Source organism: Nicotiana tomentosiformis, chromosome 6, assembly GCF_000390325.3.
Source record: "Nicotiana tomentosiformis chromosome 6, ASM39032v3, whole genome shotgun sequence".
In the NCBI taxonomy this organism is placed as follows: domain Eukaryota; kingdom Viridiplantae; phylum Streptophyta; class Magnoliopsida; order Solanales; family Solanaceae; genus Nicotiana; species Nicotiana tomentosiformis.
This window is the reverse complement of record NC_090817.1, coordinates 21,540,331-21,555,854: the sequence shown is the minus strand read 5'-3', so window position 1 is coordinate 21,555,854 and position 15,524 is coordinate 21,540,331. Positions and strand designations below refer to the sequence as shown.

General features: G+C 37.3%; 1 protein-coding gene and 1 long non-coding RNA gene across 2 annotated transcripts; one reads left to right on the top strand and one right to left on the bottom strand.

The window, feature by feature from the left end:
- Positions 1 to 1,558: 1,558 nt before the first annotated feature.
- On the bottom strand, positions 1,559 to 15,177 carry LOC117273314 (uncharacterized). The gene is made up of 3 exons (XR_011408394.1): positions 14,732 to 15,177; positions 10,700 to 10,931; positions 1,559 to 1,663 (listed from the first exon to the last, which is right to left on the bottom strand). It is a non-coding gene; the product is annotated as an uncharacterized lncRNA (long non-coding RNA).
- LOC138893284 (uncharacterized) lies at positions 2,897 to 8,111 on the top strand. The gene is made up of 2 exons (XM_070177174.1): positions 2,897 to 5,074; positions 5,300 to 8,111. The coding sequence occupies exons 1-2, from the start codon at positions 4,910 to 4,912 to the stop codon at positions 6,377 to 6,379; spliced, it is 1,245 nt and encodes a 414-aa protein (XP_070033275.1). The 5' UTR covers positions 2,897 to 4,909; the 3' UTR covers positions 6,380 to 8,111.
- Positions 15,178 to 15,524: the final 347 nt, after the last annotated feature.

Genomic DNA, 15,524 nt, shown 5'->3' with positions numbered 1-15,524 from the left:
AGAAGAGCCGACAAAGGGAAGTTTCTCAAATCTTTGCCTTTATTTGTCTTGCTAGTGTGCATAAAATATTGCCATTGCTCTTCACATTTTTCCTCCTAGGATAAAAAGTCCTAGTGTGATGAATTTTCTCCTAGGATAGAAATCTTAGTCTGATGAATCTTTCTCCTAAGATAACAAAAAAAGACCTAGTCTGATGAACTTTCTCCTAGGATCGAAATCTTAGTCTGATGAATCTTTCTCCTAAGATTGAAGACCTAGTCTGATAAACTTTATCCTAGGATAGAAATCTTAGTCTGATGAATCTTTCTCCTAAGATACCAAAAAAAGGGAAAAAAGAAAAAAAGACCTAGTCTGATGAATTTTCTCCTAGGATCAAAATCTTAGTCTGATGAATCATTCTCATAGGATCAAAATCTTAGTCTAATGAATCTTTCTCCTAAGATAGAAAACCTAGTCTGATGAATTTTCTCCTAGGATAAACGTCTTAGTCTGATGAATCTTTCTCCTAAGATAGAAAACCTAGTCTGATGAACTTTCTCCTAGCATAGAAATCTTACTCTGATGAATTTTTCTCCTAAGATAAAAAAAAAAGACCTAGTCTGATGAATTTTCTCCTAGGATAATAAGTTTTAAAAAAAGGGAAGTCTGGAAACAAAAACCAAAGGTCAATTTTTAGTTTTCTTAAGTTATCAATCTTTAGTTTTCTTGAAATCAGGGGTCCCGCCTGGAGAATAGGGTCAGTTTTTAGTTTAGTCAAGCTTAGTTTATAGTTTTTCGCAAGCTCAAACTCAAATTTAGGAGATACACTTCCTAGTTTGGGTTTTTCAAATTTTTATTTCTTTAGGAGACGCACATCCTAGTCGAGTCTTCAATTTTACTCTTATCATTGCATCCTTCATCAATAGCATAGGTAATTTATAGTTATGCTAATAACTCACAAATCTTCCTAGTGTAAACTGGGGCAGAAAAAGTTTCTTTTGTTGTTTCCGTTTTGTTGTAGTAGCAGGAGCCCACCTGGAGAACGAGGGAATTCATTTCAACTTTTAAGTCATCAGGCGCCCACCTGGAGAACGAGGGAATTCATTTCAGTTTTAAGTCATGAGGCGCCCACCTATCGAACGAGGGAATTTATTTCAAGTTTTAAGTCATCAGGCGCCCACCTGGAGAACGAGGGAATTTATTTCAAATTTTAAAGCTGCAAGCACCCACCTGGAGAACGAGGGAATTCATTTCAAGTTAAAGTCAGTCACAGGTGCCCACCTGGAGAATGAGGGAATTTATTTCAAGTTTAAGTCATCAGGCGCCCACCTGGAGAACGAGGGAATTCATTTCAAGTGTAAGTCATTAGGCACCCACCTGGAGAACGAGGGAATTTATTTCAAGTTTTAAGTCAACATCAGGCGCCCACCTGGAGAATGAGGGAATTCATTTCAAGTGTTAAGTCAACATCAGGCACCCACCTGGAAAATGAGGGAATTCATTTTAAGTTTTTAAAGTCAGCAGGCGCCCACCTGGAGAATGAGGGAATTTATTCAAGGTTTAAGTCATTAGGCGCCCACCTGGAGAATGAGGTAATTTGTTTCAATTTTTAAGTCATTAGCAGGCGCCCACCTGGAGAACGAGGAAATTCATTTCAAATTTCAAGTCAGTTGCAGGCGCCCACCTGAAGAACGAGGGAAGTCATTTTAGAATTTAATTCAAGTTAGAAGTACAGAAGCTCGCTTCAAGAATGCAAGTCGATAGTCCGAGATGACCAAAAGAAGAAGTCTCAATCCAGAATTAAAAAAAAAAAGTGAATTCAAAATGTAGAAGCAGATGAAAAGATATGGGCTGCTCAAGACATGACTGAAATCGCAAGCTTTGCATGTCCCGTCTTGATCCGAAGAAGCTGAAGAGATGAATCTGCACCTGCAGCTAGCAAGCATCAAGGTTCAAATCAAAAGTCTGCATGAAGAACCATTCAAGACTCAAGATCAAGCTTCAGAAGACTTATAGATAGGAATCTTGTAACTCATAGCTGGCAGGCTTAGTTAGTCTTTTTCATTTTTGATTTTGATGTAATAACAGGATCGCGGACCGGAACCTCGACGGAACGGTATCTCACTCGACTCTCTCATCCTCTCCACACACTCCATCACTTCTAAACTACATGTGTCATGATTCCTTTATAGCCAAGGATATGTAGGCAGCTCAGATACTAGAGCTCGGTCACAATCTTTTGTCCGTCTTTGTTTCGTTTTGAATAAGTGTCGGGTCATAAACCAAATACATTGCTTAGTGTTCTTTGCTCCGAAAACTCTTCGTATTTCCAAGCAAAGAGGGGCAGCTGTAAGCACGTAATTTTTGACCCGCGCAACTTTTAAAAGTAGTATTTTAAAAAAAGAATAGTTATTTATTTTTTATTTTAATAGAATTTCAGTCAACTTTTAGTTTTAATTTTAAAACATAAGTTTAAAAAAACAAAAAAAGTTTTATAATATTTCTTTTCTTATTATATATTTTTGTTAGCTTATTAGTATTTTATGATATTTATAATATTTAAAAAATACCAAAAATATTTTTATTTTTAATCTATAGTTCACTTTAATAGTTTATTCTTACTAACTAAGATTAATTAGTATATTTTGATAGTATTTTTATTTTTATTCAATGAGAAAGAATTGAATTTGGGCCAATTGGGAGCTCATTTTCGAATTTTAGTGGCCCAGTAAGACAAAGGCCCATTCTTCACAATATCTTTTAGCCCAAATCCTTTTCTCACCCATCAAACTCATCCCTTAATCATAGCCATTGATCTACTTTCATCCAAGGGCCAATACCCACTCCCCATTACCATATGAAAACCAAATTAACACCCAAAAATCATAAGCTAATGGACAAGAACCAGCAGCGCCTTGAAAAGGGCAGCAGTTCTTCATTAAAAACACACAGAGAGAGACATCACTCCCGGATACGACCCTTCTTGCCGTCGCACCTCGCCTGCCCGTAGATTAAAAAAACTGAGAATCAGATGAAGGGGATATTAGATTAGATTAGAGGAGAGAACATCAATTGAATTCACAAAAATCGGCACTCTCCTTCTCATTTTGACGCACAGTCCACATAGATGGATAGAAACAGAGGACTAGAGGAACCCAATTCCACCATGCCTTAAACCATTTTTACCATAAACTGACGTTGCAATTCCACTCAGAATTCTGGTTAGCTTTTAAAAAGTTTTGTTCGAGGTTGGATGGTCGATTAAGGTGTTGTTCGAAGCCGAAGGTCGCGGTCAGTGTCCCTGATTTTTAGCAATTTTTTGATCGAATTCCGTCGTCGGGTCGTGCACATAGTTAGTCCGAGCATATCTTTGTATTCACTGATTTTACTCATTTAAAAGAAGCAATCGCAGGTTCAATTCTTTCCACTCTTACTTCTATTTTGGCGTCAATTTTCAACGTGGTATGAATAGCATGATACCTATCTATTATTTTTCTCAAATTAAGTTCTGTCGGAATTGCTAGAAGGATACTATCTGGTGTCATTTTGTAAAACTTGAGATCCCATTGAGGTCGTAGGTTCAATTAGGTTCTACTTTTCTAGATCTCATTATATTTGGATTAAATCTCGGTTGTTTGGTTCCGAGTCATATCTTAATACTTAAGGCTTAAATTAAGTCATTAGTTCATTCCTTAGTCATAATCAAGAATCCAACTGTGATTACTTAGTTTATAAGATCATTTCCTTGACTAGTTAAATATTTGTGTCATGTTCAAGATAGTTTTAGCATGAATGCCATGGTATTTGAGTTTGTTAAAAATTTGGGATGATAATGATGTTATGGGCTTTGTAGGTGAACGATTTTATAGAAATTGGTACAATTTTGAGCCTTAGGTCATTCTTTTCCTTGGTTATCTAATTAGGTCGTTAACATTCGATTTAAATAATAAAAGTTAGCCCACATTTCCGTAATTAACAAGTGTTTGCATATGTTCCGGAAAATATTAGTTAAGTCTCTCCAAAATATTTTATCCACAAGAATTTCCATAACCTATGGCCTTCACAATAAACTGAAACCTAGAGAATGAACAATTCATAAACATCGTAGCTTACTTTAGGCGCGATTAATAATAAAACAACGTGACTATGAGTACGGTTCCCGTGGCATGGTCATGATGCATAATACCCAATTCGAGTGTGCATTTCATGTGACTCGACCACAACTTCTAATAATAATAAAAATAAATATGTTGTAAGTCGCGGGTGCGTTTCACGTGACGCGATTCACAATGTGTACAAAAACAAACGAGTGTGCGACATCGCGACTTGTTCAAACGAATTCCATAAATACTAAAAGCGATTTTTTAAAAGTAAAAATGCACAGTAGGTTTCAAATGTGTAATAAATCAGATAATTAGGCCAATCATTAATAGTTGAGCGACCGTGCTAAAACCACGGAACTCGGGAGTGCCTCACACCTTCTCCCGGATTAACAGAATTCCTTACCCGGTCTTCTGTGTTCGCGAACCGTAATAATAGAGTCAATTTCCTCGATTTGGGATTTAAAATAAACCGATGACTTGGGACACCATAACAACTATTCCAAGTGGCGACTCTGATCGAATAAATAATCTCATTTCGAATATTGTCACTTTAATTGGAAAAACTCCCTTATCCCCCGCGAGAAAAAGGAGGTGTGACAGCGCGAACTACGCATGGTCTGATTCATGTTCCCACATGATACGTAGGCAACCCACATCAGGTTCGATCGACCAAAATTTTAAAAAAATAAATAAAAATAAAATAAAAAATGATGATGATAATAAGGACCGACTGAGTCCATTCTAACGTGTCTCTTGTTTTGAATCATAGATGAAAGTTTGAGGTGGTCGGTTTGTGGTAAGCCATCAACACAAGATCCAAAGGAAAGATGTCATTGACAACTGACATTAGAGCTGTTACGGGTGGTCAAGAGACTCAGGGTCAGAGGGTTCACCAAGAGTCTACTATGGTTGAGGAAAATAGAATACTGAAACAACAAATGACTGAAATGTGTCGAGCATCGGCCAATGGTCAAGGACCACCCCTTTCTTATGTTTTCCCAAAATTCACACCCATCTCGACTACTACCACTCATGTCTCATTGTCTGATCGATCCTATCCATTTGGGTTCAGTCTTTATCCCAACTGTACGACTACAGCTGAAACTTCTGTTGCGCGCTCCCAAAGTGTGCCATTGACCACCAATCAGACAATCACTGCTGTTATGCCCGTTTTCACTATCCCACAACCAACCGTGGTACAAAAGAAAAGTCATGAGTCACAATTTGCTACCCATCAAGAACAATACCATTCTCCTGAGTACCACTCGTATCTATTTGATCTTCCTTCAAAGATTGAGAAGCCTACCCGAAAGATGACACAAGAAGAAATGACCCAAAGAGTGAAAAGCTTAGAACAAAAGTTGAAAAACCTGCAAGGGTCGACGTGTCAGAAGAGTATTGCCTTCAAGGATCTATGTATGTTCCCCGGTGTTCGTTTGCCACTTGGTTTCAAGACTCCCAAATTTGAAAAGTATGATGGACACGGAGACCCCATAGCCCATCTGAAAAGGTATTGCAATCAACTAAGAGGTGTGGAGGGAAAAGAAGAACTAGCAATGGCTTATTTCGGGGAAAGCCTGACAGGGGTAGCCTCTGAATGGTTTATGGATCAAGAAACCTCTCACTGGCATGTCTGGGATGACATGGCCCAAGCCTTTGTCAAACAGTTCCAATACAACATCGATATCGCCCCAGATCGCAATTCCCTTTCAAACTTGAAGAAGAAACCAACTAAAAGTTTTAGGGAATATGCCATTAAATGGAGGGAGCAAGCGGCTAGAGTTAAGCCACCCATGGATGACCACGAGCTAATCACTGTCTTCCTTCAGGCTCAAGAGCCAGATTATTTTCAAAACATGATGTCTGTAGTGGGCAAATCCTTCTCGGAAGCAATCAAAATTGGGAAAATGGTTGAGAATGGCCTTAAGACAGGCAAAATTATAAGTCAAGCAGTTCTCAAAGCTGCAACTCAGGCTGTAAAGATTGAATCTGATAATTTTAGTGACACGAATGAGAAGGATGAAGAAACCATGATGACAATAAGGTCGAGAAGAGGTCCTAGGAGAACATCTCGAAGGTATGAGCAGCCTTATCAGGTTTCCGATGATTCCCCTGAGCACTACTATCCACCTCAGAACCCACAATACTCTATTGCTCCATTTCAGTATATTGTCCAGCCACCAAGACACCCCAGAAGGCGAGCACCAGCACCGCAAAATCTCCACCAGCCTCCACAAAATTTTCAAGTTCCCTATGACCCACAACCAAGCCAGGGGTATAGAGGGGAACAAAGGTAGAAAGATAATTTTACACCAATAGGAGAGTCCTACACAAGTGTGTTTGAGAAATTAAAGCATTATGACATGATTGCACCTATTCCTCCAAATCATGTGGACCCACGTGCAAGAAACTTTGACCCTTCTAAAAGGTGTGAATACCATTCCAATGCCGAGGGGCACATTGTTGAAAGTTGTCGGGATTTGAAAAGAGAAATAGAAAGGATGATCCAGGAAAAACTGATAGTGATCCAAGATAATGACACCCAGAATATCACGCAGAATCCTTTACATGCACATGATGATGCACACTTTGTGGGGATGATATGTGGTAACATGGAGTATGAGAATCCTCTCGAGAACTTGCCGATTGAAATTGGAGAAGGCCATGGTGATTCTGATGAGCAAATTTGTGGCTAAATGTCAAGCTTAGCAATTGAAAAGTCATTCCCTCCTCACTAGGAAGGAATCTTGGTAGCTTGTTTTGATGTTTTTTCTATTATCTGGGTTATTCCAGGGTGTGATCCAGAAGTCAAACCCTTCTATCCCTTTATTTTGTTTGTGTGAGTCTTGTCTGTTCGTTTTGTTGCTATTTTTATTAGCCGGGTTATTTTAGGGTTGTAACTCGAATTTCAGTTTGTTTGTCTTATTGTCAAATCCTTCTATCTGTTATTCAATGAAATACAATTTGTCCTTGTTTCATCCAATGCTTAGTTCTTTCGCCGCTAGTTCTAGTGACATGACATGCATGCGAAACTTTTGGCCAGATCTTAGAAAATTGATTTAATCTTGAATCGGATAACCGAAAAAAAGAAGAAGATATTTTTTAGGATAAACAAAGAGTCGAAACACTTTGGAATTAAGCTCGAGTAAGTTTTACCTTCAAATCATTGTGAAGATCGGGTTTGAGAAAGAATCAATTGAAGTTTATTGGAAAGTTTGACATTAAGGAATGGAAAGTGTCTTTCGACCACGACAAACTAAGAAGACAAACATGGTCATCAATGTTGTGACCGCAAAAGATAATATGTTTGGCGTTCTCGAGGCTGGGAGGCCTTTTTTTTGCTACCTAAACACTTTATACCCTTTGTTATCCCTTTTGAGCCTGTGTTATTTTCTTCGACCACCCTCTTTTGGAATCAAGTTTAGAGTTAAAAGTCCAAAAAAAAAAATGAAAAAAAGTCCATGCCCAAAGAGTACGAACTGGGCAACTCTTAGATTGTACAAGTAAAAAAAAAAAAAAAAGAACAGTCAAAAGCTCATACCCCCAGAAAATAGAAGTTGGGCAACTTGTTTTGAAAAAAAAAGAGAGAAAAAAACGAAAAAAAAAAGAGCAGAAAGAAAGATGAAAAATAATAGTTAGGACAAATGTTTGAACTACGTTAGACCTGATTCCTTAAAAAAAAGGATACGTAGGCAGCCTTACACGATTCGGTCCAACCAAATAAGAATTCAAAAAAAAATCCAAAAATCCCCAATATCTGAAACTGGGGCAAAGATTTTATTTCACTTTTGAAAGAGTCGATTCTAAGAGTTGTAAGTCTACAACCCCTTATTTTGAGTCTACTTTGAGCCTTCATGACGTCCCTCTTTTCCAACCCTATCCAAAATCCTTCCAAATAAAGACCTCCCGATATGCCTTCAAGAATGTCAAGAGAAGCATGCAATGAGCAACGGTTGTCACACGACATAGAACACTGTCAAGTTGCTCACACAAGAAAGCAAAAGAAAAAGAAAAAGAGAAGAAAAATGAGAGAGTCTTACTAGTGAAAACCCTCACAGGCACTGTAAGGCGACGATAAGCAGAGATGAATAAAGAAGAGAGACTTGTTGGTGAAAATTCCTCGGGTCACCATTAGTCGATAGTGAGTCGTGAAGCTGATGCAAAGGATTGGCACGAACAAGCCCGACTTCAAAGGTCATAAGAATGGTAAAAGGGAAGATTGGATCAGTTTGATAGATCGGGCCGTTAAGTCCAAAATGCATGTCATGATCATTAAGGCTAGTTACCGCAAAATAAAAAAAAATAAAAAATAAAAAACTCTTCCTTCTGTCCTTCCGACAGGGGCATTTCTTGTTAATACTTGTTTCTTTGCATTATTGTGTACTTCCCTCTAAGTTAGTCCTTGTCAAAACAAGCAAGAAAAGATTTCAAAATCTGCTACTAGCTTTTCAGTTGCACAAAGTGAATTTGGCCAGCACAATCAGGTGTCACAGTCAACATGCCTTGAGGATTTATGCAAAGGCTTCCCCCCAAAATACCCTTGTCAGCCTACTTGGCTAAAGCAAGCAAAGATAACCTCGAGTTTAATCAGGGGCTCGGGCTCTCTGTAGTACTGAACAAGAACTATGAAGTGTGCACATCATGCAAAAGACACTTACCAGTTGTGATTCTCTCTGACAGACAAATTGCTCAAAAAGCAGAAAGACATTCAAGACATAGAAAAGGTCACCTAAGCAAAGATCTCCAGTTGGGATAAGGCTGATTGAGCCACAAATACAAATGGTACTGGGTGTGAAACGATCACGGTTGATGTAAAGCAAAAAGTCTCTTGAAACCGACTAAAGTTGATTGAGCAAAAGCCAAGCTGCCCAAGACTCAAGGCCACAAACCGACCACTACTTTTAAAACTGACAAAATTTCCTTTGTTTGAAACAGGAACAAAGCAGTGCAAGGAAAGTGGTTCAAAAGAAAAAAAAGAGAAGAGAAGAGCCGACAAAGAGAAGTTTCTCAAATCTTTGCCTTTATTTGTCTTGCTAGTGTGCATAAAATATTGCCATTGCTCTTCACATTTTTCTCCTAAGATAGAAATCTTAGTCTGATGAATCTTTCTCCTAAGATAGAAGACCTAGTCTGATGAATTTTCTCGTAGGATCGAAATCTTAGTCTGATGAATTTTTCTCCTAAGATAGAAAACCTAGTCTGATGAATCTTTCTCCTAAGATAATAAAAAAGAAACCTAGTTTGATAAATTTTCTCCTAGGATCAAAATCTTAGTCTGATGAATCTTTCTCCTACGATTGAAGACCTAGTCTGATGAACTTTCTCCTAGGATAGAAATCTTAATCTGATAAATCTTTCTCCTAAGATAACAAACAAAAAGACCTAGTCTGATGAATTTTCTCCTAGGATCGATATCTTAGTCTGATGAATCTTTCTCCTAAGATAATAAAAAAGAGACCTAGTCTGATGAATTTTCTCCTAGGACCGAAATCTTAGTCTGATCAATCTTTCTCCTAAGAATGAAGACCTAGTCTGATGAACTTTCTCCTAGGATAAAAATCTTAGTCTGATGAATCTTTCTCCTAAGATTGAAGACCTAGTCTGATGAACTTTCTCCTAGGATAGAAATCTTAGTCTGATGAATCTTTCTCCTAAGATAATAAAAAAGAGACCTAGTCTGATGAATTTTCTCCTAGGACCGAAATCTTAGTCTGATCAATCTTTCTCCTAAGAATGAAGACCTAGTCTGATGAACTTTCTCCTAGGATAAAAATCTTAGTCTGATGAATCTTTCTCCTAAGATTGAAGACCTAGTCTGATGAACTTTCTCCTAGGATAGAAATCTTAGTCTGATGAATCTTTCTCCTAAGATAGAAAACTTAGTCTGATGAACTTTCTCCTACGATAGAAATCTTAGTCTGATAAATCTTTCTCCTAAGATACAAAAAAAAGGCCTAGTCTGATGAATTTTCTCCTAGGATAATAAGTTTAAAAACAAAGGAAGTCTTGAAAAAAAAAGGTCAATTTTTAGTTTTCTTAAGTTATCAAACTTTAATTTTCTTGAAATCAGGGGTCCCGCCTGGAGAATAGGGCCAGTTTTTAGTTTAGTCAAGCTTAGTTTATAGTTTTCTGCAAGCTCAATCTCAAATTTAGGAGATGCACTTCCTAGTTTGGGTTTTTCAGATTTTTATTTCTTTAGGAGACGCACATCCTAGTCGAGTCTTCAATTTTGCTCTCATCATTGCATCATTCATCAATAGCATAGGTAATTTATAGTTCTGCTAATAACTCACAAATCTTCCTAGTGTAAACTGGGACAGAAAAAATTTCTTTTGTTGTTTCCATTTTGTTGTAGTTGTAGGTGCCCACCTGGAGAACGAGGGAATTCATTTCAGTTTTAAGTCAACAGGCGCCCACCTGGAGAACGAGGGAATTCATTTTAAGTTTTAAGTTAGCAACAGGCGCCCACCTGGAAAACGAGAAAATTCATTTCTGTTTTAAGTCAGCACAGGCGCCCACCTGGAGAATGAGGGAATTTCTTTCAAGTTTTAAGTCAGCAAGCACCCACCTGGAGAATGAGGGAATTTATTTCGAGTTTTAAGTTATCAGGCGCCCACCTGTAGAACGAGGGAAGTCATTTAAGAATTCAATTCAAGTTAGAAGTAGCAGAAGCTCGCCTCAAGAATGCGAGCTGACAGTCCGAGATGACCAAAGGAAGAAGTCTCAATCCAGAATAAAAGAAAAAAAAAGAGAAGTGAATCCAAAATGCATAAGCCGATGAAAGACATGAACTGTTCAAGACATGGCTGAATACACGAGCACTGCATGTCCGGTCTTGATCCGAAGAAGCTATAGAAGAATGAACAGTTAGCAAGCAGCAAGTTTAAATCAAAAGTCTGCATGAAGAACCATTCAAGCCTCAAGATCAAGTTTCAGAAGACTTATAGATAGGAATCTTGTAACTCATAGCTGACAGACTTAGTTAGTCTTTTTTTATTTTTTTATTTTGATGTAATAACAGGACCGCGGACCGGAACCTCGACGGAACGGTATCTCACTCGACTCTGTCATTCTCTCCACACACTCCATTACTTCATTCACCTCTGAACTACATGTGACCTGATTCCTTTAAAGCCAAGGATATGTAGGTAGCTCAGATACCTGGGCTCGGTCACAATCTTTTGTCCGTCTTTGTTTTGCTTTGAATAAGCATCGGGTCATAAATCAATTACGTTGCTTATTGTTCTTTGCTCCGAAAACTCTTCGTGTTTTCAAGCAAAGAGGGGCAGCTGTAAGCACGTAATTTTTGATCCGGCACATTTTTGAGCTATTTTAGTGTTTAAAATATTTATTTAACTTAAGTTTAATTTTTATAGAGTTTCAATCAATTTTTACTTCAAATTACAATTGAAAAAAAAACTCAAAAATATTTTCATTTTTAGTTTAAGGTCAGTTAGTATATTTATGTTTATAGTATTTTAATTTTACCATGACTTTAGCCTATTTTCTCTATTTTACTTTATTATAACATTTAAAAATATAAAAATATAGTTTTATTTTTAATATTTAATTTTATTTTAGTAATTTATTAGGAGTAATTTTTATAAATACAGTATATTATTTTAGTCTTCTTAGCCCAAAATTAAAACCCAACAAGATACGGACCCAACCCAATTTCCTAAATTCAAGCCCAATCCCGTAACCCTAAGCCCCTTCTCCCTACCTAAAGATAAATACACACTCATTTTGCTTGACCACGGAGGAAGCCCTATCTCTAAGCGACAGCCGCAGGAAATCAAAGAGAAAACAAAAAGAGAAAAACGGCCATCTCCCTTGAGGGCAAGGAATCAGCCACACACAAAAGAGAAAGGGATGAACAAACAAGAAAAGGAAAAAAATGGCAAAAAACAGTAACATACAATAGAGAGGGGACGGAACAGTAAAGAGGAAAACATAACAAGATTTTGGGGGTTTTTCTTCCTTTTGATTTGAGTTTCAAAAAAAGAAAAAATAATACAAAAATAATTTTATTCCCTCTTTCCAACTTCGATTTTGATTCTTAATTATGGAGTTTGGTTGATTCGAGTTTGTCGCGGTTCAAATTCTCCATTCGAGGTGTCCATTTTCGGTCGATATTCCTGTTGAAGCTCAAATTTCAGCACCTGTTTTCTTCCTTTCAAGTTCGTTCTTAAGTTTTCTCATGCTTGCATTCACTTTCAGCATTAATCCAAAGTTTTTGCGCATTCAGGTTCATCTCTTTAATCCTTATTTTATTAACGGAAAATATTTGCGAGCTAGTTTATATACTAGTTTGTGATGCAATTTTCTCGTGAATTTGATAAGTTTTGGTGGTGGTTGAAGGTAAACATTATTATGTTTTTGTGCCTCTCCTCTTTTTGCTTGGGGATGTTTTGCTGATGAAAATAGATAGTCAATGTGAAATCTTTAGTTTCATTTGTTTGAATCTCTACAGGCAGGAAAACAAAGCAAAGGAAAACTTATTCTCTGCTCTTGCATGAATGTTTACGAAATATTGATAAAAAAAATCTAAAAAGAAACTTGATATCGAATTGATGATCATTTTGGTTTTTTTGTGGTATTTATTCTTTCTTTTCTATTATTTCTGGCAAGAGTAAATGTGGAGGATTTGGTTTAGGATAGAACTGCTAGACTGATCACACCTTTCGTTTAAGATAATTAGTCAGTTTGGTTTAATTAGTATATTGACTACCAAAAATTATTTTCATAATTCTTAAATCTTCATGCTTGATCTCAAACTTAGGAAATTAATAATTTTGAACATCGTAGTTTTGCTTTAGGCGCGATTAATAATGAATCATCGTGGCCATGGGTACGGTTCTTGTGGCATGGTCACGATACGTAAATCCCATTCGAGTGTGCATTTCATGTGACCCGACCATAACTTCTAATAATAATAAAAAACCAACATGTTGTAAATCGCGGGTGCGTTTCACGTGGCGCGATTCACAATGTGCACAAAAACAAACGAGTGTGTGGCATCGCGATTTGTTTGAATTAATTCCATAAATAATGAAAAGCGGTTAGAAGATAAAAATGCACAATAAGCTTCAAACATGTAATAAATCAGATAATTAGGCCAATTATTAATAGTTGAGCGACCGTGCTAAAACCACGGAACTCGGGAGTGCCTCGCACCTTCTCCTGGGTTAACAGAATTCCTTACCCGGTCTTCTGTGTTCGCGGATCATAAATAGAGTCAAATTTCCTCGATTTGGGATTTTAAAATAAACCAGTGACTTAGGACACCATAAATTATTCCAAGTGGCGACTCTGAAATAAATAAATAATTCCATTTCGAACAATGTCACTTAAATTGAAAAAACTCCCCTATCCCCCCCAATTGGGAAAAAGGAGGTGTGACAGCTCTACCTCCTTATTTTGGAAGGGGGTATTAGGGGATAGAGAGTTTTTCCAATTAAAGTGACAATGTTCGAAATGGAATTATTTGTTTAATCAGAGTCGCCACTTAGAATATTTATGGTGTCCCAAGTCACCGGCTTATTTTAAATCCCAAATCGAGAAAATTGACTCTTATTTATGGTTTGCGAACACAGAAGATCGGGTAAGGAATTCTGTTAACCCGGGAGAAGGTGTGAGGCACTCCCGAATTCTGTGGTTCTAGCACAGTCGCTCAACTATTAATAATTAGCCAAATTATCTGATTTAATACATATTTGAGACATGTCGCGCACACGTTTGTTTTTGTACACATTGCGAATCGCGCCACGTGAAACGCACCCGCGATTTACAACATGTTAATTTTTATTATTATTTGAAGTGATGGTCGAGTCACGTGAAACGCACTCGACTTGGAGATTACGTATCATGACTATGCCACGGGAACCGTACCCATAGCCACGATAATTTATTAATCGCGCCTAAAGCAACTAGCGCATTTATGATTATTTCTTTCTATATTTTGGGATTATGTGAAGTTCTTGAGTTCAAATGCCTTCGATGGATTTACCTTATTAATAATATGGTTGATAGTTGGTTTTCACAAAATCGTGAGTTATGCATGAGGAAAGACTCACATTTAAACCTTAACCAGGTCTGGTGTAAACGTTTGTGGGCTTACAATTGAGCCCAAATGATAATATAGTGTGGAAACCATTAGGCCCCAAATTGGGCATGCAGCCTCGTTAGGCCAATTAAGAGGCCCATACTGGGAAAAGCTAAATCCACAAATTCCTACTCAAACAAGTCCAGTCACACAGATTAATTACTCAATGTTAAAATCAGTTCTTAAATAATAACATCCCAAATCATATACTCGATTATTATGCTAAACACAAAAGTCTCGATTGAGTCTAGGCTAAACATGTGAAAACAGTATGCCTCAATTCATGCTAAAAATCATCTTAAGCCACGAATCATTCACATAAAGCACATAAATGATTTTCCTAAACATTCTGCCATGTCACTTGAATCTATAGCATATTTAAGTATTAGCTAGATCTAGCATTTCAAATAAGTTCACACACGTTCCACTTATATTAAAACCAAAATTGACAACAAATTCAATCATTCACGACAAGAGAATTTAGGAGGAGAAAGCCAAAATTTCATTGCAAATCAAGGAAGAAGTACAAGTTGGAGATGTGTACCTAATCGCTTAGGAATTGGCTAGAAACGCCAAATAAAGGCTACACAAAAGGGCCAAATGAAGATCAACAAGACAGCGACAGCAACGGAAGCAGTCCACGGCAAAATCAACCTTCAACAACTTAAACTCAAGAACCCCAAAACTAACAAGTAGATGAACTGAAGTTTGACGGAAACAAGAGTTTCATAATTTCCCTTTCTAATCTGTTTCCTTTTTTCTTTTCTTTTTTGTATTTTTCCAGATCTGAAATTCAAAGTTTGAAACAAAACATTTTCAGCTATTTTTTATTGTGATTTCTGTGTATGAGAGGAGAGGAGAGTGTGGGAGTGAGGTCTGTGAATCGCGAGGTGAGGGATGAGATTAAGGGGACGACTCAGGTTTTTTGAGTGTAGAAGAGGAGTCCCTCTTTTGGGGGGGGGGGGGGGGTTGAGGGGGGGTCTGTTTTTCTATGTTGAAGATGGTGAGGGTGAGATAGTAGTCCTTTTTTCAAAGCTGCTGGGATATTTCTTTTATGTGGGGATGGTGCGCCGCTGCTAAGGGTTGGGCCAGGCGGATCATGAAAATTGGGCTTCTAAAGTGATGGGCTCGACTAAACTAATTTGTGTGGCTAAACTATTATATATATTTTACTCACTAATTGACTAATGACCTAATTAATTAACTAGCCTAAGAATGCATGTAGAGTTACTAATGTATTTTTTTTTTAGTATTTTAGTGTTTTACAAATGCAATTGATTATGCAATTAAAATTTAAAAAATATAAAAATTCAAAAATATTTTTGTATTTTCTTTAG

Coding starts and splice junctions, on each gene's coding strand:
- LOC138893284 (XM_070177174.1), top strand. CDS start 4,910: ATGTCATTGACAACTGACATTAGAGCTGTTACGGGTGGTCAAGAGACT. Junction 5,075..5,299: donor AAGGACCACCCCTTTCTTAT/GTTTTCCCAAAA, acceptor AAAAGTCATGAG/TCACAATTTGCTACCCATCA.